This window comes from Tiliqua scincoides, chromosome 5, assembly GCF_035046505.1.
Source record: "Tiliqua scincoides isolate rTilSci1 chromosome 5, rTilSci1.hap2, whole genome shotgun sequence".
NCBI classification, from domain to species: Eukaryota; Metazoa; Chordata; class Lepidosauria; order Squamata; family Scincidae; genus Tiliqua; species Tiliqua scincoides.
In genome coordinates, this window is record NC_089825.1 from 106,820,977 (window position 1) to 106,844,772 (window position 23,796).

A 23,796-nucleotide genomic window follows, 5' to 3' on the forward strand; every position below is an offset into this window, starting at 1 on the left:
CCTGCAGCTCAAGTCAATGGAAACGTGCAATAGCTATTTAGCTGTAGCAGATCTGAGAAGATCACCCTGCGTCATGGTAGCTGCTCCTGTGCCACAAAGGAGACCTCTGTGACTGCCCCCCCCCCCACCATAGGATGAAGTGGTTGATGTTTTTGGCACTGCTGCATAGATGGGGCCCAAAATGGGTAGGTTTTGGCCCTAAATCACTCAAAGATCCAAGTGGATTTCCCCCCCCCCCTCTACATCTGATGCAAACATTATGCCACCCAGTGCAATCATCTGAGCAATGATTTCCAATCCTATAATTAACTTCAATTGCTATGAGTCATTCTCCCGCTAGGCAAATCCCACAGCTCTTTTCTAATGCCTCAAACATATTGATCAACATATAATCTCTGTGCTGCTCAGACCTGGGTTGAAAACTGTGAACAGTGAGAACGGTGCCATTTTCATCTTCGGTTACTTATGGCCCAATGCTGTCCTGGCAGCATGGCAGAAGATGGGGCGATCCACCACTATATATGCCCAGTTCATCAAGAGATTCTGGAAGCATTGCTGCACACAAGTTGGGTTTGTTCTAGGCAGGTTGAGGGTGAATGATCGATAGCAACTGGGCATTCTGAGTCAAGATCCACCCAAGATGCTTCTGTTAGCGCTGCTGCTCATTCTGGGCCTTCAGTTTTCTCCAATTGAATACAAGGCACAGGCTGCTTTGTGTGCCGTCACTGAACCCTCCCAGTTCCCCTGGAAGTATCAACAGAGTGGAGAACTGATCATTGGAGCGATTGTGTCACAGTTTACCTGCATATTTGGTGACATTTCTTTCAGCGAACACCCCAAAACAAGGATGATAATGTAAGGAAATGCTTCTTAACTCTCCAAAATGTTCAGAAGCTCAGATCAGATCAATTACCAATGTGTATTTCAAGGACTGGCATGTTCAGAAGAGAGTCTGCTTATGCTTGTTTTGGAAGATGTACTTAGATTAATGAGCAGGATTCTTTCAAAGTTTGTATAAATATACTTTCATCTACATTTGTGCTTCCAAACTCCTACAAAGGAATTGGGAATACAGTAAGTTGTTGCAAGGCATGGGGAAGGCAGCAGCATGATCCGCCAGATCACGCAGTTGCCATGGACGGGAGGGTTTTCTTTTTTAACTTACCTTTAGCCAGCACTGCAATTCTGGGGTTCAAGGAGTTTGGGGAGGCCTCCACAGGGCTCCCAGTGAATGCAAAACACTAATTTTTTTTTTTAATGGGCACATCTAGTTTTTGCAATGTAACCAGAAGTGCTCACTTTTCCCTCCTATTTTTAGACTTCGTTAGGCAGGTGGAGCCCTGCGGAGGGCTCTCTGGACCCCACAGGACTGCAGCGCTGGCTGCAGGTAAATAAAAAAAAGCTTTCTGTTCATGGCAGCAGTATAATCCCTCCCAGCTCCCATTTAAATATCACCTGAAAGGAGATCTCATCATTGAAGAAAATGTATCGCAGTTTGTTTGCCACTCTGATGACATGGCTTTCCGCGAACACCCCAAAACAAGGCTGATCGATGAACTAACATAAGGACATCCTTTTCTACCATCCAAAATGTTTGGTAGCTCAGATCAGTTAGAAATGTGTCATGCACAGACTGGCATGTCCAAAAGACAGTCTGCTTATGTTTGTTTTGGAAGATGCACTTAGATTTATGAGCAGGATTCTTTCAAAGACTGTATAAATATACTTTCATCTACATGATTCATTTTTGCCAGTTTGTTTCATGTCTTTCAGTTCTCTCCTGCGCCCTTCAGGTGTTTCTGGGTTCCGTGGATCATTTATATCTAGTCAGATTATCCAGTTCAGAACTGGATATGCTAAGTCGCAACTAGAGTTTCGTACAAAAATCTTTCTCTGCTCCACATGAAACTAATAGGGATGCATGCAAAGCATTTGCTCCACCACTGAGATACGGCCTGTGTGTAACAGCCCAATCCTATGTATGTCTATTCAGAAATAAATCAGTTTGTATGTTTGTAGTCTGACAGCCCAATCCTGAGCTGCCTGGATCCCAGGGCATTCTGGGCAGCTCAGAACGCTGCATCTCCCAATAGATCCTTGGGGGCTGGGGACATTTGTCCCCTTCCCCGCATAAGGTAAGTGGACCCACAGTAGGGCTACTCAACTCCGCACTGGCTATTTAACCATCAAAGTGGGTTAGGCTTGGGCTGTAAATCTGACAACTGGATATGAGGAGCTACATTCAAATTCTTATATATGTGGGGTTCTATGGATTGATTTCAGATCATATGAACACTCTTTTCTTAGAACTGTTTTTATGACACGGCGCTTTAATATTTATGTATCACTGAGCTCTGCTTGAAATATAGATCCATTCCAATGGGTGGAGTAAATTTCTTTTTTTGAAGAGTATCCCGGGATAGTTAAAGGTGCCCTCAGTTATTGCAAAACTTAGCAACTAGGCACCCCTTCTTCTAGACAGTGATTATTTGAAAGATTCTACCCTCCAACTTCCAGAGACCCAACTTGAGAGTTCTTTTGTCCTGGGATATACTACAGGCAAAGTTGGAGGAGGCGATGGCCAAATCCCATACAAGGCACAACAATGGCATCGGGGTTGGAAATGGATGAAATCTCTTCAATTGAAAGAATACCTGAGCCTTTCATAAAATTAGTTACAGCCTGCATTCAGATAGACACTTCATGAAGGATTGACCATATGATTCATGCAAAATATAATTTTTCCTTTAGTCCAGTTCCAAAGAACTATCAGCATGTCCTGTCCTTGGTCTTTGCTGTGAAGGAGATCAATGAGAATCCAAATTTCCTGCCTAATGTCAGCCTGGGGCTCCACATCTATGACAGTTACTACGATGCAAAACTGACTTACCAGAACACCCTGAAACTTCTTTCCACCCAGGAAAGGATTGTCCCCAACTTCAAATGTGACAAGCAAAAGGAACTGATAGCTGTCATTGGAGGACTTGATGCAGAAATCTCCCTTCACATGGCAACTCAATTAGGCATCTACAAGATTCCACAGGTACAATTCTTAAATTAGTATTTCTGTTTTCTTCCTCCCAGGTAACTGACTTGCAAGGATCTCTCTCTCTCTCTCTCTCTCTCTCTCTCTCTCTCTCTCTCTCTCTCTCTCTCTCTCTTTCTTTGAAAAAAGCAAGAAATGCTGCTAGTTCAGAAGCCACTATTCCAGTCAAATCCTGAAAGCACAGAATAAGAAATAAAGTGCAGAAAGAGAGAGGAGTCAGTATCTCTTGCTCAAGGCTGGGATTAATTGAATAGCAAACATGACTAACAAGATCCGAACGCCTGCCAAAGGGAGGAAAAGACAGAGAAAAAGCCCATGCACAGATTGCCCAGATCGCCTAGAAAGGGGAAACCTGAAGAAGAGAAAAAAGAAACAACTGAGAATGGAGAGCTTCTTCCCTTCCTCCACCCCCACTGGATCTGAGTGTGCTGTAAGTACAAATATTAGTCTTACTGCAATGGCAACTGAACCTGTGGAATCTTCAGATGACTCAGCAATAGGGGTGCCTATTAGCAGATTGTGTCCAGCTGAAGTGAGGGGGAAAGCTAGAAAAGTTGGGAAACAAACCTCTCCCGGACAGAATCATAAGAGTAATGGTGCCCAGATAAGGCAGTTTGCCTCAGATTGCACTTTCCAACAATTAGGAGAAATCTGTTTTATATCTGCAGAGTCACTGCTAGTGATACTAGGTCGCCTAAACAAAATAGAGGGGCAACTAGAAGCCATGATTCAGAATCCATCTCAGCTAACTCTGAATGCTGCCAGGTTCCAACCTCCTGTAATTAACGCTGAGGACGCCATTAAATCATCCTCCTCCATACCAGAGACAACAGACTATAGCAGCGCACAACACGGAAAACAAAGGAAAGTGCAGCAATTATTCCAAAACAATCAGATACTAATTCACTTCCCCAGAAGAGATGCCCACCTTTGGAAACAATACTCCGTTATCTTTCCCAACTTTTTCTAAAGAAACAATACTCCGTTCTCTTTCCCAACTTTTGAACTTTTAGGTTGTTCATTCGGATATAAAGTATTTTTATTTCTTACCCGCCCAGTCAACGTATAAAAGACTTTTTCTTGACTTCTGCTCAACAAGTGTGCCCCAGCAGATATTTCACGCAGCACAGAGGCTCAGAAGATTTGATATCTTCCCTCAGTGCATTTTTAAAGAGCTAGGCATCAGATCATTAATCAGGAAAAAAGCTAAGCATGTAGAAGTTAACATCACTGGGAAGACAGATATGCCAGCATCATGCAATTCAGATCTTCATGGTACAGTATCTGCAAGACAAGCTACTGTGAAGGATAGACATCAAGTACATGGGCGTGATGAACTGGAGGATCTGCAGATAAGATTGGACAATCTCTTAGAACAAAGTAGACAACTCAGCTGTGGACATGAAGGAAAAGATTTGGTATCTGAGATGACAAGTGAGGCGAGTGAGTCGATGGAGTCTGATATCTCTATAGGACTGAGTCCACCATCAAAAAAGCTGTCAAATTCTATTATAGAAGCTGCTAATATGGTCCAAGACTCTATGGCAAAAGAATTGTGCTTTGGAAAACCACAAGGGAGCTTTAGTCTCCCTCTAACAACCAAAGTGGGAGAAATGACTAATCGTCCGGGACTGCTGCTGGCTCCAGACCCTCACTTCAACAACATAACAGCTCTTCTTGCCCCAGATTTGCTTCATTCACCATTCAACTCACAGCCTCTAACTGAGGGGGCTTGGACAAGCCCCCCAAGGTTTGTCCTTTGACCCCTTACAATGTAGCCATTTGCAAAATCTGATTTTTTTCAACTGTAATAAAAGCTCCCAGCTTACAGACCAGTTGCCTCAACTGGATGTGGATGAAGTCAAGCTGACTAGGGAGGCCCTGGAGGCATTCAGAATCTTACCTCATCAGGAACAACGACAGACTGTGCAGAAAGTGGAAATGCTCTGGAAGGAGCTGTCGGATATGATGCAGACGACACATCCCCTTACTTCATGTGAGACCACATCTTCTCCACGGGACTCTCCAATGGTTTCCTCAGACAAAGACCCTTTCTTAAGGCCGACCTATCAGACTGAGATGCATCAGGAGTCCCCAGTCAGGGGAAGCATGCCTTACTCCCTCTGTCTTGGGGGCTCTCCCTCTACAGTGCCACCTCCTGTTGGCTCAGCCTGGGCTTTTGAGTGTGAGAAACAGCCCCTTAACCATCTGCTCCCTCCACCAAAAGAGGCCATGGATAGCGAACACTGCTGTCTAGATGATAAAATGGAGGGCGTGGTGATGGAGATGCCCAATACATCTATTGAAATTAAACAGCAACCTGCCTCCACTGTTTTAGAGGAACCCATGGCACAACTCTCCCAGCTTTCAACAGTGGATATCCAACCAAGTCAACAACTATTGATCCATCTTGTTCCTGATGGAAACCCAGCCATAGCAGCAACAGGCAATGCTCTAGAAGAGACAAATCTGCCAGATTGATTGGAAACCAAGCTAAGATTGCCGGAGACCATTATGCTTGAGCCAGAGCTACAACCACCTGCCTCAAGCACGCAGAGGGGCTCAGAAATTCAAATTCCCTTAATTCCATCAGACTGACTGCTTCCACATCGACTCCCTGAAGCCCTCCAAGGTCAACTGAAAATCCTGTCCTGGAATATCGCTGGCTGGTCAGCAAAGTCACGGGAGAAAGTGCTAGATGAAATCCTAAGGGATAGAGATGTTATATTGCTACAGGAAACATGGGCTACCTTACCCATTGAGTTTGAAGGGTTCTCCGTAACATCACTACCAGCGTGGAAGAGCGCAGCAAAAGGTCGTCCTGCTGGCGGTCTCGCCATATTAGTGAAACCTGTTTTTAAGAATGCGTTGGTGTTTATGGCCGATAGCTATTGTAAAATCCAGGCAATTAAGCTGAGGCTGCCACATCAAAGCCTTATGGTTATAAATGTGTACATGCCACCTGTCAATGACAAAGCGGCAACTGAAAAGCAGTGGGTATATTTTAGTGGCATGTTTAATGAATTGACTGGCAAATTTCCTTCTCTCGTACCAATAATTTCTGCGGATTTTAACGCCAGGGTGGGACACAATAACGACATCTTCCATCAAATCCTAGATCTGCCTACTGATATGACCTTATCAGAGATTTGTTTCTCTGAAAGGCAGTCAAAAGACAGAACAATTAATGCAGCTGGGCTTCTTTTGGCTAAATTCTGTATTACCAATGGCCTCACTTGGTTAAACGGCCTAGATTATCTGGGGGATAAAGGAGAGTATACCCATATTTCAACTAGAGGTATGAGTGTTATTGATTACATTCTGGTTCCCTTTTATTTTCTCCCACAGATAGTGAATTTTAGAATTGGATACCCACAGACTAGTGACCATTTACCCTTAATATGTGATTTGGCCTACTTCTCAGATTGCTACCACAATTCCCACTCTCAGGTGGAGGACGGTCACCCTGACACAATTAAAAGAATTAAATGGGATGCAGCCACTAAAGAGTCCTTTTGCACACTACTACAAACTGAGGACATGTTCCAGTTGTCTACTCTGGATCCAGATAACCAACTAGGGATTGTGACCTTATTCGAGGTTTTAATATCAACTCTCCAGAACAAACTGGGCTGGATACCTCCACCTTAAAGAACAGAAGGTGGGAGAAAGAACTCTGCCAAGCTTGAGCAGACTTGCTTGACACTGAAGTTCTCTGTACGCAGTGCTTACAATAAATTTCGAGTAACTAATAGTAGATTAAATTTACTACAATATTTTAAGCTGTCTGCCCAACTCAAGGAAGCTATTAAAGTGCAGAAAATGTTAGAGTCTTGTGCATATCACACACAGTGCTGGACAATGGGGCAGAGGTCTGCGATGCCACCCTCCTGTGTGAAATGCCACTCTTCATGAAATGCCACCTCCCCACCTTCAAAGTCCGACATAGCCTTGTGTGACTCTAGGACCAACTGGGGAAGCCTCCCCTGCAGTCTTAAACTGCACTTCCAGAAGACCAGAAGTACAGTTTTCAACTGTGTCGGGGGCCTCAGTAAGGATTGCCACATGGTCCTAGAATTGTGTGGGCTCAGCGCCTGGGCACTTGCTCTGTTTGTCCAGCACTAGTTCTGCAGCTGATAGCACATGAACACACATGCATGCAAATAGAGAACAATTTTTTTTCTGTCTGTCTGACATGTTGTATATCATTAACACAAATGATCTTACAGGTTGAGTTCACTGAGTGTTCCCCTGTGAATAACAATAAAATCAAACATTTAATTGGTGTAAAGCAGGGGTCTCCAAACCCTGGCCCGGGGGCCAGATGCGGCCCGCAGTAAGCCTCTATCCGGCCTGCGGCCAGCCTCTTGTCTCCTGAAAGCCTCTGGCCCACTCGACTGAACATGACCAGAGCTGTGCTCTGATTGCATCTGGAGGATGTTCTGAGGGCCGGAGAGGCTGAGTGAATGAGCCCACTCATTCATTTATTCATTCATCTAAGTTCCATCTCTAATTTATTTATTTAAATTTTACATTTAATTTTTTTCCAGCCCTCAGTACTGCGCCAGATATTTCATGCGGCCCTCTGGCCAAAACGTCTGGAGACCCCTGGTATAAAGAAAGAAACTGATGCAAGTTTACGTGCTGCAAAAGTTAATGTTTTAATGTTTCTATTTTAACGAAAATATAGTTGGTGGCAGCTCATGCCAGACCCTTCTTTGTTGCAGCTCCTAGCCTGTCAAATTCTGTTCTGGTTGAGAAAAGGGCTGTCCCTCTACTTGCTTCTGCTCTGAAAGGGCAGACAAACTTCTTATGTTTCAGCAAGCCTTCCATTGGTTTTTGCTTTATGTTCAAAGTTTTCTTTATGCTCCAAACAATTTCAGTTATATAATGCCACATTACTTGTGCCTACCTATTTCATTAATTTGGGGAATGAATCCAGTCAATTGACTCAGCAACCACAATAGGACTGTAATCCTACCCACAGTTACCTGAAAGTAAGCTATAAGAAAGTAAGCTTTGACTATAATGGGATTTACTTTTGAGCAGACAAGCAAAGGATGGGGTTCTAGGTCAACTTGGTAATAACAGTGGGCATAGTTGATCATTTCTTTTTGAGACTCTGTTTATTTGGTGTTGATTATTCGGGCCCAATCCTATCCAACTTTCCAGCATCGATGCAGCTCCAAGGTAAGGGTACGAACATTCCCTTACCTTGAGGAGGCCTCTGTGACTGCCTCCCCACCATAGGATGCAGTGCTTGCCTCATTGGTACAGTTGCACCGGCACTGGAAAATGGGATAGGATTGGGCCCTTAGTCATCTTCCTAATAAGGCCAGAAAGCTGCCTTGAGATTTCCATGAGGTTAGAAAAGGTGGAGCAGTTTTAAACTAAGGGCACAATCCTATCTTGCACTGTATCCAGCACAGGATAGGGGACCAAGGCGGCTCAGCCAGAAGCAAGGGGAAACTTTTCCCTTTACCCCTGGGTAAGGCGCCTTTGGCCCAATGGGTCTCCTTGAACTTGTACCACCTCCTCAGGTGATACAAGTTTGTGGAGAGTGGAGCGGCTTGAAGCCACTCTGTTCTCCCCGGGTATGGGATTTGGGATCCGGCATAACTGCCTGATCCCACCCCGACCTCTCAATCCCTACCTACCCACTCACCCCCAGGGTCGCCCACTGCATGCCCTCCCCTCGCCCTCCCACCACCCAGGAATGCCAGGTCAACACAAGACTTGCAGAGGAAGCCGGCACGGAGGCTTGCATCAGCCTCTGCAGGCCCGTGCTCTTCTGAGTGCCAATCCAGCTTCCTCCGGAAGAGGCGTAAACATGACTTGCACCGGAACAAGTGAAGGGTTGGATTGCGCCCTAAACTACTTAAGCTAAAATGTCCATATTGGCTCATCTCCCAGTAACATATTACTTTATTTCAAACTAGGTTTTCATATCAGCACTTTATTTGATCAGATTCATAAATATTTTGTATCAGTTCTTCTCCTGGTATAATAGTAATTCTTCTTTCCTAGATTGCCTACTGTGCACTTGCTCCAGTGAAGAATGTTAAAATGCAGCTTCCTTCCTTTTATCGGATGGTCCCCAATGAATCCCATCAGTACAGAGGGATTGTCCATTTACTTCAGCATTTCCAGTGGACTTGGGTCGGGGTTGTTACTTACAATGATGATAATGGAGAAAAATTTGTGCGCACCATGTTGAAAATGCTTTCTGAACATGGAATCTGTGCAGCCTTTAGTAAAAGAATACCAGCACTCTCTCAATTTACAGAGACGGCAGAAATATTAGAGACCGCTGATGTAATAAACCCCCATTTGGCTCAGATACTGGAACTAATCAATTCTGAAGTCACAATCTATGTTCTCTATCTTTGGGCTAGGCTACAGGTAGAAACTGCAGAAGTTGGAGTTGCAGATTGGCACCCTCCATATTATGGCACTGGGGCTGGGAACTGATGAAATCTCTTTCCTGAAGGCATTTGAGAGCCAATGGCCAGGGTCTCTTATTTTAGGCATCAGTCAAAAAGGGGCCCACCCATTTTACTATTCTGAAGTAAAATGCTTTACACTAGAGCAAGATGAGTATGACCAACCAAAGTTAAGCAATTCTTAGACTACAATCTAAGACTACATTTATTTGTACGTAAGTCCTATTGCATTCAATGGAATTTACTTCTGAGGATAAGTGCCTAGGGTCTTGTTGTTAGTCATTATGGGATGGGAGTTGGGAGAGAAATGTGTCCTCAGTGCTCCCATTTAAACCAGTAAGACCAGGCTTTCTCTGAATCATGCCCATGAATTGTATTTCATAGCAGAACTGCTAAGAAAATATCAGTACACATTTCTTTATTCTGTTAATGAATTTGGGATTAAAAAAACAACAATAACTTGGGAAGACAATCTGCTTAGATAAGATTTGTATCCATATACTCAGCAGTTAGGGCAGATTGCACATAATGATCTACTTTTTGCTATCTTATCTTAAAAGTCCTTGAATATTTTATAACATTGAATTGAAAGAACTTTTGAGGCTTTGATAATATATGTAAGGGACTATTTTCAGATAGATACTTCATGAAGGTTTGACCATATACAAAATATAATACTTCCTTTAGTCCAGTTCCAAAGAACTACCAGCATGTCCTGTCCTTGGTCTTTGCTGTGAAGGAGATCAATGAGAATCTGAAGATCCTACCAAATGTCAGTCTGGGATTCCACATCTATGACAGTTACTTTGATGCAAGGCTGACTCACCAGAACACCCTGAAACTTCTTTGCACCCAGGAAAGGGTTGTCCCCAACTTCAAATGTGGCAAGCAAAAGGATCTGATAGCTGTCATTGGAGGACTAGATGCAGAAATCTCCCTTCACATGGGTACTCAATTAGGCATCTACAAGATTCCACAGGTACAATGGCATGTGGGTCATAACAATTTTTAAATTTCTGAGAGTATGCTTTTAAAGTGTTCTCAGGGACAATCATGGTTTTTTACAGAGATGCAAGATGGTTTTCATCTTGTCGCTCATTGCTTTGCCAGCTTTGATTAGATTTATTCAGATCAAATAGTATGCTATGGCAGGACTGAAATATTCTTAGTGAATATTTAGTTGTTCATAATTTAGTATATCTTTTTTCTTTCTCCCAAGGTGACTGACTGACCAGAATATATATAAGATGTTAGAAGTGCACTATAGGCACTTTCTTTGGAAATGGTATCAAATATTACTAATTTGGAAGCCACCATTCCAGTCAAAACCTGAAAGCACAGGAATAAAGGGCAGAAAATGTTAGTCATTTTGGGAGCCTCAGTAAGGGTTCCCATGAGGTTCTAGAGTCACACAGGCTCAGCGCCCGGGGCATACCAGGGGCATTTGCCCCGTTTGCCCAGTGCTAGGACCACTGCTGATAAAACATGGAAACACATGCAAGCAAACATGGAACAATTTGTTTTCTATATATCTGACATTTAGTATATCATTAAAACAACTGATCTTGCATCAGCAGTAATAGAGAGGATTGGGTCAAAATGCCCCAATAGTTAAATAAATAAAATTAAAATAAAGTAAAAATGAGCAATCCATACCTGCTCATCTGCCAGAAACATATTACTTTATTTCAAAACAGGTTTTCATCTCAACACATTATTTGATCAGATTCATAAATATTTTTATTGGTTTTTCCCCATTATTTGGATAATAGTAATTGTTCTTTCCTAGATTGCCTACTGTGCACTTGCTCCAGTGATTAATGCTAAAATGCAGCTTCCTTCCTTTTATCGAATGGTCCCTAATGAAGCCCATCAATACAGAGGGATTGTCCGTTTACTTCAGCATTTCCAGTGGATTTGGGTCGGAGTTATTACTTACAATGATGATAATGGAGAAAAATTTGTGCGCACCATGTTGAAAATGCTTTCTGAACATGGAATCTGTGTGGCCTTTAGTAAAAGAATACCAGCACTCTCTCAAGCTACAGGGATGGCAGAAATACTAGAGACCACAGATGTAATAAACCCCCATGTGGCTGAGATCCTGGAACTAATCAATTCTGAAGTCACAATCTATGTTCTCAATGCCGACTTTCAGACCACAACAGGTTTGAAATGGGTGATATATTTATATACCCTACTAGAAGGTATGACAGTGTCTTTTGTTGGTAAAGTGTGGATATTGACCAGCCAGTGGGATTTCTCATCACTGACAGTGCACAGGGATTTTGACATACAGGTCTTCCATGGTGCCCTGTCTTTTGCCATTCACTCCAACAGAGTGCTGGGGTTTTCAGAGTTCCTTCAATCTCTACATCCAAAGTCACAAGAAGGAGATGACTTCATCAGGAACTTCTGGGAAGGGGCTTTTGACTGCTCATTTTCTCATTCGGATGATGGCGAGGACAGCAGAGATCCATGCACTGGTCAAGAGAGGTTGGAGGACCTCCCAGGGACCCTTTTTGAAATGAGCATGACTGGCCAAAGCTACAGCATCTACAATGCGGTTCACGCTGTAGCGCATGCATTGCAGAAGATGTTCTCATTCAGGGCCGAGCACAGATCCGTGGTAGACAAATGCAGGCTCTCTTCTCCACATCCACAATGGTCTCAGGTAATGTTGCAAATTGGCTTCCTTGTCTATGGGGATGTTAGAAGACAAGTAAGATCTGAATCCTAACTGAATCCCCCCAGCTTATGCAGCTGAGCCAATGGAGCTTGAGCTTTACACTGCAGGGGATACATCAGGAAGCCTCCTTGAGCTGAGGCAACTCTTGTTCTCTTGCCACAAGGCAAACGTCCATTGCCCCAATAGAATGCCTCTGATCTGTGAATCCTATTCTTCTTGTGGACATCTGAGGCAAGCCAGGAAGATTGAAAGGGATGGGGAATGTGATTAGGTTCAGATGCATGTAGGTGCTGCCTACATCCACCCCTAGATCCACCCCCATCCTGTTCTGCCTCCCACCTGCTCCCCTTGTAGAAACTTCCCCATTCCTTCTCCTACTCTGTTCTGCCTACTCCACCAGTCTCCACCTCCGCCATCAGCCTACTTTCACGGCTGGAGGTAGGGCAGCCTAGTCTAACGTAGGATTCTACTGCCCGAACATTATAATGGATTTTGTCAATCCAGCTTTTTAGGAGCCTCATCTATTTTGTTTTCTGTTCCACAGTTGGTTACGTATCACTATGGATGAGGTGTGTAAAATCAGTGGAACTGACTCATGACTAACTTTGCTATCCAAAGTTAGGATATAACTATTGTTATATTGTTATATTGTTGCAGTCTTTCACTCAAAGTCTTTGCAGTCTTTGACTCAAAATGGGGGTCATGTATTTGTGCATATTCTAACTAAATGCTCAGAAAGGCTAGAGTATATGAGAGGCAATGATTCAAATGCTCCCAAAGCCTCCAAACATTCACAAAACTTTGACCCTTTTCGGAGCACTCAAACTGAACAGTTGCAGGACTTCCATCTGCAAGCTTTTCCCTTACAGCAAAGTACTTGGCTTTGAGAGGGGGGGGGGATGATGGGCTCTTCCCAGACTGTGACACTAGATTTCTACTGTGGTATGAAAGAGATGCTATGTTGATCCTTTCTGTCCTTGAGAAGACCCTCAGAGGGTTCACTTCAAAGAAAGTAAATAAATATTTATTTTTTTGAAACTATCAGTATTTTGCCAGGAATTTTGGAATTAAAATCCTAACCCCAGTTCCCATCAGAAAAAAGATTCCAGAAAGTTCTGGAAGTGCTAGCTGCCATTAATGTCGTTCCCTCTTCCCCCACAAAGACAAACACAATATTTGCTGACAAATAGGAATTCAGCGGAAACAGAGGTGACGTGTGCTGAACATTTTGGTTTTACTATGTGGTCCTTTCAATTACACAAAAGTCCCTCCCCTGAAAACACAAATCATTTATAATGTTTTCCTTGATCCCTTCCAATCCAGCTTCACTCATTCCTGAGAAGCATCTCATTTAACAACAGTGCTGGAGACACGGTGTCTTTTGATGAGGAGGGTGAATTAGCAGCTGGATTTGATCTGATCAACTGGGTGACTTTCCCCAACCAGTCCTTCTTGAGAATGAAGACAGGAATGATGGATCCTCAAGTTACCCCAGGCAAAGAATTCACCATTAATGATGATACCATCACATGGCCCAGCGCATTCAATCAGGTAGGGTATGATTCAGCTGGAAGATGGAAAGCTAAATGGGAAATGTACCAGCATTAAATCCTGATCACCTTGACCCTTGGTATTCCCTCCCAGTCTTCTAAGCAATACTTTCGAAAGAACTTACTTTTTTTGTAAGGAATCGCAAAATCAGTATGTAGAATTTAGTATAGAATTTATAACTCATAGTCTCAATCTTCTGACCCCTCAATCTTCTGACCCCTTCTGAGTCCATGAGGGATGGACTCCTCATCCCTATGGGATGAGGATGGGGAGGTTAGAGAACAACAAGACAAAGGCAGGGTAGGAGAAGAAATTGGGAAAGGTAGGGTGATGGGATGTGATAGACGGTTTGGCACAATGAGAGGATGCGGGGACAAAGGAGCGAATAAGCAGCCCATCCTGGGGCATTCCGTGTATAAATGCTTTTATGCGAATGCCCGAAGTCTACGAGCAAAGGTAGGAGAACTGGAATGTCTGGTGACAAGGGAAAATATTGACATAGTGGGCATAACGGAAACCTGGTGGAATGCGGAGAATCAGTGGGATACCGCAGTCCCGGGCTATAAACTCTACAGGAGGGACAGGCAGGGGCGTGTTGGAGGTGGGGTGGCCCTTTATGTTAAGGAAGGGATAGAATCCAGCAAAGTAGAGATTGAAGGTGGGTCCGACTCCACCGTAGAATCTCTGTGGGTTAAATTACCAGGCTTGTGCAGCGATGTAATACTGGGGGCGTGCTATCGTCCTCCAGACCAGAAATCGGATGGGGACCTTGAAATGAGGAAACAGATCAGGGAGGTGACAAGGAGGGACAGGGTTGTAATCATGGGGGACTTCAATTATCCTCATATTGACTGGGTCAATTTGTGTTCTGGTCATGATAGGGAAACCGGATTTCTTGACGTGCTAAATGACTGTGGCTTAGATCAGCTGGTCACGGAGCCCACCAGAGGACAGGTGACTCTGGATTTAATATTGTGCGGTACGCAGGACCTGGTTAGAGATGTAAACGTTACTGAGCCATTGGGGAACAGTGATCATGCTGCGATCCGTTTTGACGTGCACGTTGGGGGAAGAATACCAGGCAAATCTCTAACAAAAACCCTTGACTTCCGACGGGTGAACTTCTCTCAAATGAGGAGGCTGGTTAGAAGGAGGTTGAAAGGGAGGGTAAAAAGAGTCCAGTCTCTCCAGAGTGCATGGAGGCTGCTTAAAACAACAGTAATAGAGGCCCAGCAGAGGTGTATACCGCAAAGAAAGAAGGGTTCCACTAAATCCAGGAGAGTGCCCGCATGGCTAACCAGCCAAGTTAGAGAGGCTGTGAAGGGCAAGGAAGCTTCCTTCCGTAAATGGAAGTCTTGCCCTAATGAAGAGAATAAAAAGGAACATAAACTGTGGCAAAAGAAATGTAAGAAGGTGATAGGGGAGGCCAAGCGAGACTATGAGGAACGCATGGCCAGCAACATCAAGGGGAATAATAAAAGCTTCTTCAAATATGTTAGAAGCAGGAAACCCGCCAGAGAAGCGGTTGGCCCTTTGGATGGTGAGGGAGGGAAAGGGGAGATAAAAGGAGACTTAGAGATGGCAGAGAAATTAAATGAGTTCTTTGCATCTGTCTTCACGGCAGAAGACCTCGGGCAGATACCGCTGCCCGAACGGCCCCTCCTAACCGAGGAGTTAAGTCAGATAGAGGTTAAAAGAGAAGATGTTTCAGACCTCATTGATAAATTAAAGATCAATAAGTCACCGGGCCCTGATGGCATACACCCAAGGGTTATTAAGGAATTGAAGAATGAAGTGGCAGATCTCTTGACTAAGGTATGCAACTTGTCCCTCAAAACAGCCACGGTACCAGAAGATTGGAGGATAGCAAATGTCACGCCTATTTTTAAAAAGGGAAAGAGGGGGGACCCGGGAAACTATAGGCCGGTCAGCCTAACATCCATACCGGGTAAGATGGTGGAATGCCTCATCAAAGATAGGATCTCAAACAGATAGACGAACAGGCCTTGCTGAGGGAGAGTCAGCATGGCTTCTGTAAGGGTAAGTCTTGCCTCACAAACCTTATAGAATTCTTTGAAAAGGTCAACAGGCATGTGGATGCGGGAGAACCCGTGGACATTATATATCTGGACTTTCAGAAGGCATTTGACACGGTCCCTCACCAAAGGCTACTGAAAAAACTCCACAGTCAGGGAATTAGAGGACAGGTCCTCTCGTGGATTGAGAAGTGGTTGGAGGCCAGGAAGCAGAGAGTGGGTGTCAATGGGCAATTTTCACAATGGAGAGAGGTGAAAAGCGGTGTGCCCCAAGGATCTGTCCTGGGACCGGTGCTTTTCAACCTCTTCATAAATGACCTGGAGACAGGGTTGAGCAGTGAAGTGGCTAAGTTTGCAGACGACACCAAACTTTTCCGAGTGGTAAAGACCAGAAGTGATTGTGAGGAGCTCCAGAAAGATCTCTCCAGACTGGCAGAATGGGCAGCAAAATGGCAGATGCGCTTCAATGTCAGTAAGTGTAAAGTCATGCACATTGGGGCAAAAAATCAAAACTTTAGATATAGGCTGATGGGTTCTGAGCTGTCTGTGACAGATCAGGAGAGAGATCTTGGGGTGGTGGTGGACAGGTCGATGAAAGTGTCGACCCAATGTGCGGTGGCAGTGAAGAAGGCCAATTCTATGCTTGGGATCATTAGGAAGGGTATTGAGAACAAAACGGCTAGTATTATAATGCCGTTGTACAAATCGATGGTAAGGCCACACCTGGAGTATTGTGTCCAGTTCTGGTCGCCGCATCTCAAAAAAGACATAGTGGAAATGGAAAAGGTGCAAAAGAGAGCGACTAAGATGATTACGGGGCTGGGGCACCTTCCTTATGAGGAAAGGCTACGGCGTTTGGGCCTCTTCAGCCTAGAAAAGAGACGCCCGAGGGGGGACATGATTGAGACATACAAAATTATGCAGGGGATGGACAGAGTGGATAGGGAGATGCTCTTTACACTCTCACATAATACCAGAACCAGGGGACATCCACTAAAATTGAGTGTTGGGCGGGTTAGGACAGACAAAAGAAAATATTTCTTTACTCAGCGCGTGGTCGGTCTGTGGAACTCCTTGCCACAGGATGTGGTGCACCCCAGCACTGTCTGTTCTAGTGGCTGTCTGCTGGTATTCATTTGCATCTTTTAGATTGTGAGCCCTTTTGGGACAGGGAGCCATTCAGTTATTTGATTTTTCTCTGTAAACCGCTTTGTGAACTTTTAGTTGAAAAGCGGTATATAAATACTGTTGATTGATTGATTGATTGATTGATTGGTGCTGGCGTCTACCCTAGACACCTTTAAAAAGGGATTAGCCTAGACGCCTTTAAAAGGGGATTGGACGAGTTTCTGGAGGAAAAATCCATTATGGGGTACAAGCCATGATGTGTATGTGCAACCTCCTGAGTTTAGGAATGGGTTAAGTCAGAATGCCAGATGTAGGGGAGAGCACCAGGATGAGGTCTCTTGTTATCTGGTGTGCTCCCTGGGGCATTTGGTGGGCCGCTGTGAGATACAGGAAGCTGGACTAGATGGGCCTATGGCCTGATCCAGTGGGGCTGTTCTTATGTTCCCCACCTATTGCTGCCATCCCCTCATCTCATTCCACCCTCCCTTCCCTACCCCACCTTCTCCCACCCCTGCACTTAGTCAGTATTGGGCTGTGAATCATCTCAGACATTGCTTCTGATATTTCTTTGTCTAGAGATGTTGAGAATGAACTCAGTCCTGTTTGCATTAATAGCTTGGTATATGTCACTGAGCTATGAGGCTTGACAGGGTCACACTTGTCTACTGATCTCCTGATCAGAAAAGTTGCCAGGGGTCCTGGAGGAAAACGCTCAACTATATCTCCCATCATACCCCTGCTTACCACATGATGGTACATTTTGTGCTACCAATGCTGTGGGTTCAGGGGACAGCCTTTGGTATGTAGTCATGTTCCCCTGCACAGCTCCGCTATTGGTTGAACTCTGACATCTTTGCTATCTGGTCATGCCTGCAAATTAGTCCAGAACATCTGACACCAACCCTGCCTCTCTTTATTTATTTAGAAGAGTTCTATACTATCTTTATCCAGGCAACAAGATTTTCTCTGGCTGCTGTTCATTGTGTCATGCAAGCTTTTTTGCTGGGGGTATCTTGTCTGCAAAAACCAGTCCTAGAATTTACCACTCAGAATAATGCCCTCTGCTCAAGGCTGCCATACTTCTCCATAGTAGGATTTTTATCTTTGGTGCAAGTATTTTGGCAGTTATTTCCAAGTCTATTAGAGAAGTTTCTGACTGAGGGCCTGATCTAAAGGCCCTCACGACACTTACCGTTGGGCTGGCTTGGGTACCAGCTCAGCACGAGCCATCGCTGGGTGGAATAGAAACAACCGCCACCCGGAGCTTCATGCATGCGCCTGATGGCAGAGTTAAGTTGTGGTGGGGGGCATGTTCCAGTTGGGAGAAGGGTGGAAGAAAGCATGGCGGAGGGGAACGAAGCGGGCAGGGTTGAAGACGGAAGGCCCTGCCACCCTTTCCTATCCCCCCTCCCTGCTTGGGAGATCTGACATGGTTCTTTGAATCCACACAATAGTGGGCACAAATCTGAGGAGAACCATTGGGGCCACCTGGGATTACAAAGGGTAAGGGAGCATAATCTCACACATGTGGAGTAGACCCCACGCTTCTTCTCAGCCTCACAGGATGCAGCAGTAGCCATTTCAGTGCTGCTGCAGCCCTGGGTCCTGGGAAGCACAGGATGGGGCTGTGAATATCCTGGATGATTCCATCAGTGAATGGCTGAATCCTTTAATGAGACTGTAGTAGTAGACTAAAAAAGTATTCTGATCATGAGGAGTTAGTGTGCTTCAACAGCCAACTTCAAGTTGAGTTCATTGCTTCTTAAGTTGAGTTCACATTTCTGGTTCTGAATTTCCAAAATTCCTGTTCTTGATTGCTTCCATTCAGCTATAATCCACCCCAACCCTATCAAAGAAAAAAATAGTTTGTTCTTAGAGAAGAATAGTACTTTCTCACTAGCCAAAGGAGTAAACTCTCTTCTCTTTCCATGCATAGGTGCTGCCCACTGCTCTGTGCAATGACCACTGCTATCCAGGTTACAGCAAGAAAAAGAAGGAAGGGAAGCCGTTTTGTTGCTATGATTGTGATCTATGTCCAGAAGGGAAGATTTCTTGTCAGACAGGTGGGAGACAAAATGTGCAGTGTAATGAATCGTTCATGTTATAACATCACTCCTAAGTATCCCCTTTTTCCTAGTTTTATGCTTTAAAACTCTTCATGCTATGAGCCAGCCGGGGAAAAGGCAGCCTAACAGAAGCAATTTTACCTACCTCTCCGTGGGCTGCCTGGTTCCCAGTGTGCCTCTTGAGATTTACAACAGCTCTTTGGCTAGAGTACGTTTAAGGCTGCAATCCTAACCACACCTTCCTAAGAGTAAGCCCCACTGAACAAAATATGACTTACTTCTGAGTAGACCTGGTTAGGATTGTGCCCTAAGAGGCCTCTGGGGCAATGGTGAACCTTGGGGGAGGGTGGGCAAATGACCCAGGAGTTGTGCTTGCCACACGCTCGACGCCTCCACTCGCCGCACTGCACCACACTCAAAAGCCAAAAACCTGATTCTCTCCCATTCATATCACTTACAAGTGAAGGAGGGAAAAATTGAGTTAAATCAAATGTTACAAGAAACACCTGCTTGACAACTATGTGATTCTCTCTTTCAAATTTAATAGTAGCAAAATTAGCTGCTAGTTGGGCTCTTCACCACCGAGGAAGGACGAGGATTTTAAGCAGTCAATCTCATTTCTTGTTCTGACCCTTTTCAGTCACTATTGGGCACCTTTCGCACCCAAAGCACATTTTACTATAGTATTGTCCCCCATAATAAGTCTTCTCCCATGGTTTGAACTTTCCTTTCACTGATATCCCATGATGGATTTTAAAATTTCTATTTCCCCTGTTTTTAAAACCCGGAAGATGCTGCACTTTACATAAAAAAGCAATTTCTTTTTAGCATTGCTTCTTTATTGGCCATCAATTCCTCACCCACAGTCATATTGAACCCGACAAGTATAGCAGAATTCTTTAGCTGGGAAGGATATTTTAGATCACATAGTAGAGCTCAATATTCTATATTTGCTGTCCAAAGAGGCCACTGCAGGCTGTACAATTGTTCTGTTTTCTGACATTTGAGAAAAAACGACATTTCAAAGAATGTTCTATTCAAACATGAATTAGAGGTGGGACCATCCACTTAGTTAGGCATGGGTTGATATAGGAAGAGAATATTATAACAGATACATCAAACTTACATTTGTTTATTTTTTCAGACATGGATGACTGTGTCAAATGTCCAGAAGGTCAGTTTCCAAACAAGAACCAAGATCAATGCCTCCCCAAAGTCTTCCATTTCCTCTCTTTCACAGAACCCTTGGGAATGACATTAAGTGTCTTGGCTTTGTCTTTCTCTCTGATCACAGTTTTGGTGCTGAGGATTTTCATCAAGAACAAGGACACTCCCATCATCAAAGCCAACAATCGAGACCTCACCTACTCTCTCCTTGTCTCCTTATTGCTCTGCTTCCTCTGCTCCTTGCTATTCATTGGCCAGCCTCATGCAGTGACCTGTTTTTTACGACAAACTTCTTTTGGCCTTGTCTTCTCAGTGGCTGTTTCTTGCATCTTGGCTAAAACCATCACTGTGGTTCTGGCTTTCATGGCCACCAAGCCAGGATCCAGGATGAGGAAATGGGTGGGGAAAAGACTGGCCAACTCCATTATACTTGTTTGCTCCCTCATTCAAGCCACCATTTGTGCTGTGTGGCTCTGCACTGCCCCTCCATTTCCAGATTTGGACATGGACTCTCTGGCTGAAGAAACTGTGGTGGAGTGCAATGAAGGCTCCATCACTATGTTTTATTGTGTTCTGGGATACCTGGGATTTCTGGCTGCTGTCAGCTTCACTGTGGCTTTCCAAGCCAGGAAGTTGCCAAACAGTTTCAATGAAGCCAAGTTCATCACTTTCAGTATGTTGGTGTTTTGTAGTGTGTGGTTGTCCTTTATCCCGCCTTACCTGAGCACCAAGGGAAAGTACATGGTGGCTGTGGAGATCTTCTCCATCTTGGCCTCCAGTGCTGGGTTGCTGGGCTGTATCTTTTTCCCCAAATGCTACATAATTATCCTGAGGCCTGAACAGAACAGCAAGGATCAGCTCAGAAGAAGAAATCACTAAGTATGTGTTTCATATCTTTTATTTTGTATTATCTGGAAGTAGATATAGCCCACATATTCGATCACTCTCCACTATTTCACGTTCTTGGTAGCAACCTTGAGTTCCCTTTGTTGGGATAGAAAAGCAGGGTATAAATTCCATAAACAAACAAACAAACAAACCTGCTGGCAGATAGGTGAGTGTGGGTGTGGGGAGAGGCAGGAAGGAAGCATTGCTGTGTGGTGGGAGGCAGGTGGAGGGCGGGGATGAGGTGTGGCAGGGGAGGCACAAGGCAGGAGGAGGGCTGGACTGGTGGAGCTCGGCTCCACCAGATCCTGTGCCCTTTGTAGGTATGTGAGGTCCAACACGGGACTCTCCATTTCTGTACCAGCTCTACAGCTGTCATAGAATCTTGTAGCACAGCTACTTTCCTTACTCAGGGGAAGTGGATCAAAGTCCACTTCCCCTGAGGAGCCACTGCAGGATGCTCGGTTGTGTGTTGGATGCTGTGGTGGTCATTTTGGCTCCACGGTGGCCTTGCACTCTGGGCAGCTCAAGATTGGGCTGCCCACCTTTCACATGGGAGGCCTGTCTGTGAAGTGCTGTGGAACCATTCACAACAAGTGACAATGTTGGAGGGGTAGTGAATTCATGAGGCACTAGTCCAGCTTCCTTTCCCACTCTAGCATGCCAGTATGGTCAGTCCTCCACTATCTCACTGAAATTGAGGCTGAAGAAGATTGGGGCAGTGGCCATTTTCTTCTCTGTTTTGTGCTGCTGAGGATGAAGGTAGGAAAGGAGGGGCTGGAATGGATCCCTTGCAGATACTGATCCCGCCCCCTCCCTCCCCACTCCCTCCCCCAGCATGCCTCCTCCTCCCCCACCCTCCTCCTCCCCCTGCCCCAGAACACCTCCACCCCATCTCCCCCCACATCTCCACTCACTTCTCTGCCACCCAGTGGTATGCATGACTACCGAGCCGCGGAGCACCAGTGATCCTCTGGTGCTGAGCTAGCATCGTCGCTGGACTGTTGCTGACAGCCACGAACGTGCTTTACAGCTAGTTTGTGACACTCACAGCTCACAAAGGGTTTTCTACCCGTCTCAGCCAATACAGGTTACACATACATGGGCAGGAGGTCTGGTCTAGAGGGTAGAGCCTCCGTCTGCATGAAGATAACATCCACAAGGTTGCCAGTTCGAGGCCACCGGCACCATGCGACCTTGGAGCAGCTGACAAGCTGAAGCCGAGCTATTCCATCTGCTCTGTGCATGGGAGGATGGAGGCCAGAATGTGAAGCCAGATTGGAATGAAACACCTGAATGTAGTGGTTCTTGAAAGAAAGAACCTTCTTTCAATTGTAAAAATCCCTATTTAATAAGGGATTTAGATAAGCCTGCCTATGTAAACCGCCTTGAATAAAGTCTTGAATAAAGACCAAGAAAGGCAGTATATAAATACCTGTTGTTGTTGTTGTTGTTGTTGTTGTTGTTGTTGTTGTTATTATTATTATTATTATTATTACTACTACTACTACTACTACTACTACTACTACTACTACTACTATTATTTTTTTATTCAGATGAGGGGCTTCATTCACCACAGACTCATTCAAAATCACAGGCATTCAAGCAACTCAATTTAGAACAATCATGAAGAACAGTATTTCACATGGTTTCCTCCACCATAGCACTTCACATGGTCCACCTATTTGAAGTACCACTGGAAGTAACTGCCAGTGATGACATCATCACTGATGATGACATCATCGCCAGTGACTTCCGGGTTGGGAGACCAGATGCAACACAACAAACATCAACAAGAGGCTCAGGGTGGATCTGAGGATTTATTAAACACTAAGAGCTCGACTAAGCCGAGCCTCCTGCCACTGGATGTTGTGTCATGTTCCATGTGTCAACTGGTGGTGAGGGTAGATCATGGCTGGAGCAGGATGGTACAGGGGCAGGAGAGCAGTGGATCTCAGTGGCAGAAGCATCCACCAGATCCTATCCTGTAGTCCAGGACCAGACACTGTCCTATTCAGATCTATGTCTCCTGGCCCTTTGAAATCCTTCTCAAGCCTCCAGAGGGCTGTTAAACATGACTTCTGGTTTTTGGAAGGTACTCCGGAGGACTCAGAAGACTTTTGAAGGGCCAGAGGATGTCACAAGAGGCTCTGAAGCGACCAGTAAAGCAGCCTATTGGGGAGGGGGGCAGTATTTTGTGATCTGGCACTTGCTGCATCCGGTGGGGGGCAGTCCTGAAAATCCTGGGTAAGGGAATCCAGAGGTAGGTTTCCGTGGCTGGGGTGGGTCTAATTAGACATGCAGCAGCATAATCACTGGTACTTGTCCATGTGGACCTGGGTCAGGGGATTAGGTTTGGCAAAAGGTGTGGCTTCTTTCTAGGAACTCCCCATTCAGTTGCTATTTTTTCTCTTCACGTCCTGTTGCGGGAATAGAATCCCTCTTATTCCACTAATAGGCCCAATTTAGCACTTAGTAGAGCCGCCTGTCCTTGGATCCTGTCTCGTGATGATGTGGAATTAGGTAAAGGAGTCGGCGCCTACTGCAGAAGGCACTCTTTAAGTGCATGAACTTACTGCGCTGCCAGCTACATCAGTGGGAAGGACTGTGTCTTCCCTTCCATGAAAATGCACTCATGCTCCTTGACTACTTAGTCATTGGCAGAGGTGGGAGGGGGTGGCAAGAAGGTGGAATTGGGGCAGAGAGGTAGCAAAATGAGGCAGGGTGGGCTGATTGGGTCCCAGGGGGCAGGATTGGCCTCACTGGTGTGGCCAATATTCTAACT

General features: G+C 45.0%; 1 protein-coding gene across 1 annotated transcript; it reads left to right on the plus strand.

Moving 5' to 3' along the window:
* The first annotated feature begins 489 nt into the window (after positions 1–489).
* Positions 490–21,005, plus strand: LOC136652989 (vomeronasal type-2 receptor 26-like). Its single transcript, XM_066629916.1, has 7 exons — positions 490–570; positions 1,319–1,387; positions 2,804–3,043; positions 12,533–12,616; positions 13,502–13,729; positions 18,830–18,956; positions 20,104–21,005. The coding sequence occupies exons 1-7, from the start codon at positions 490–492 to the stop codon at positions 21,003–21,005; spliced, it is 1,731 nt and encodes a 576-aa protein (XP_066486013.1).
* Positions 21,006–23,796: the final 2,791 nt, after the last annotated feature.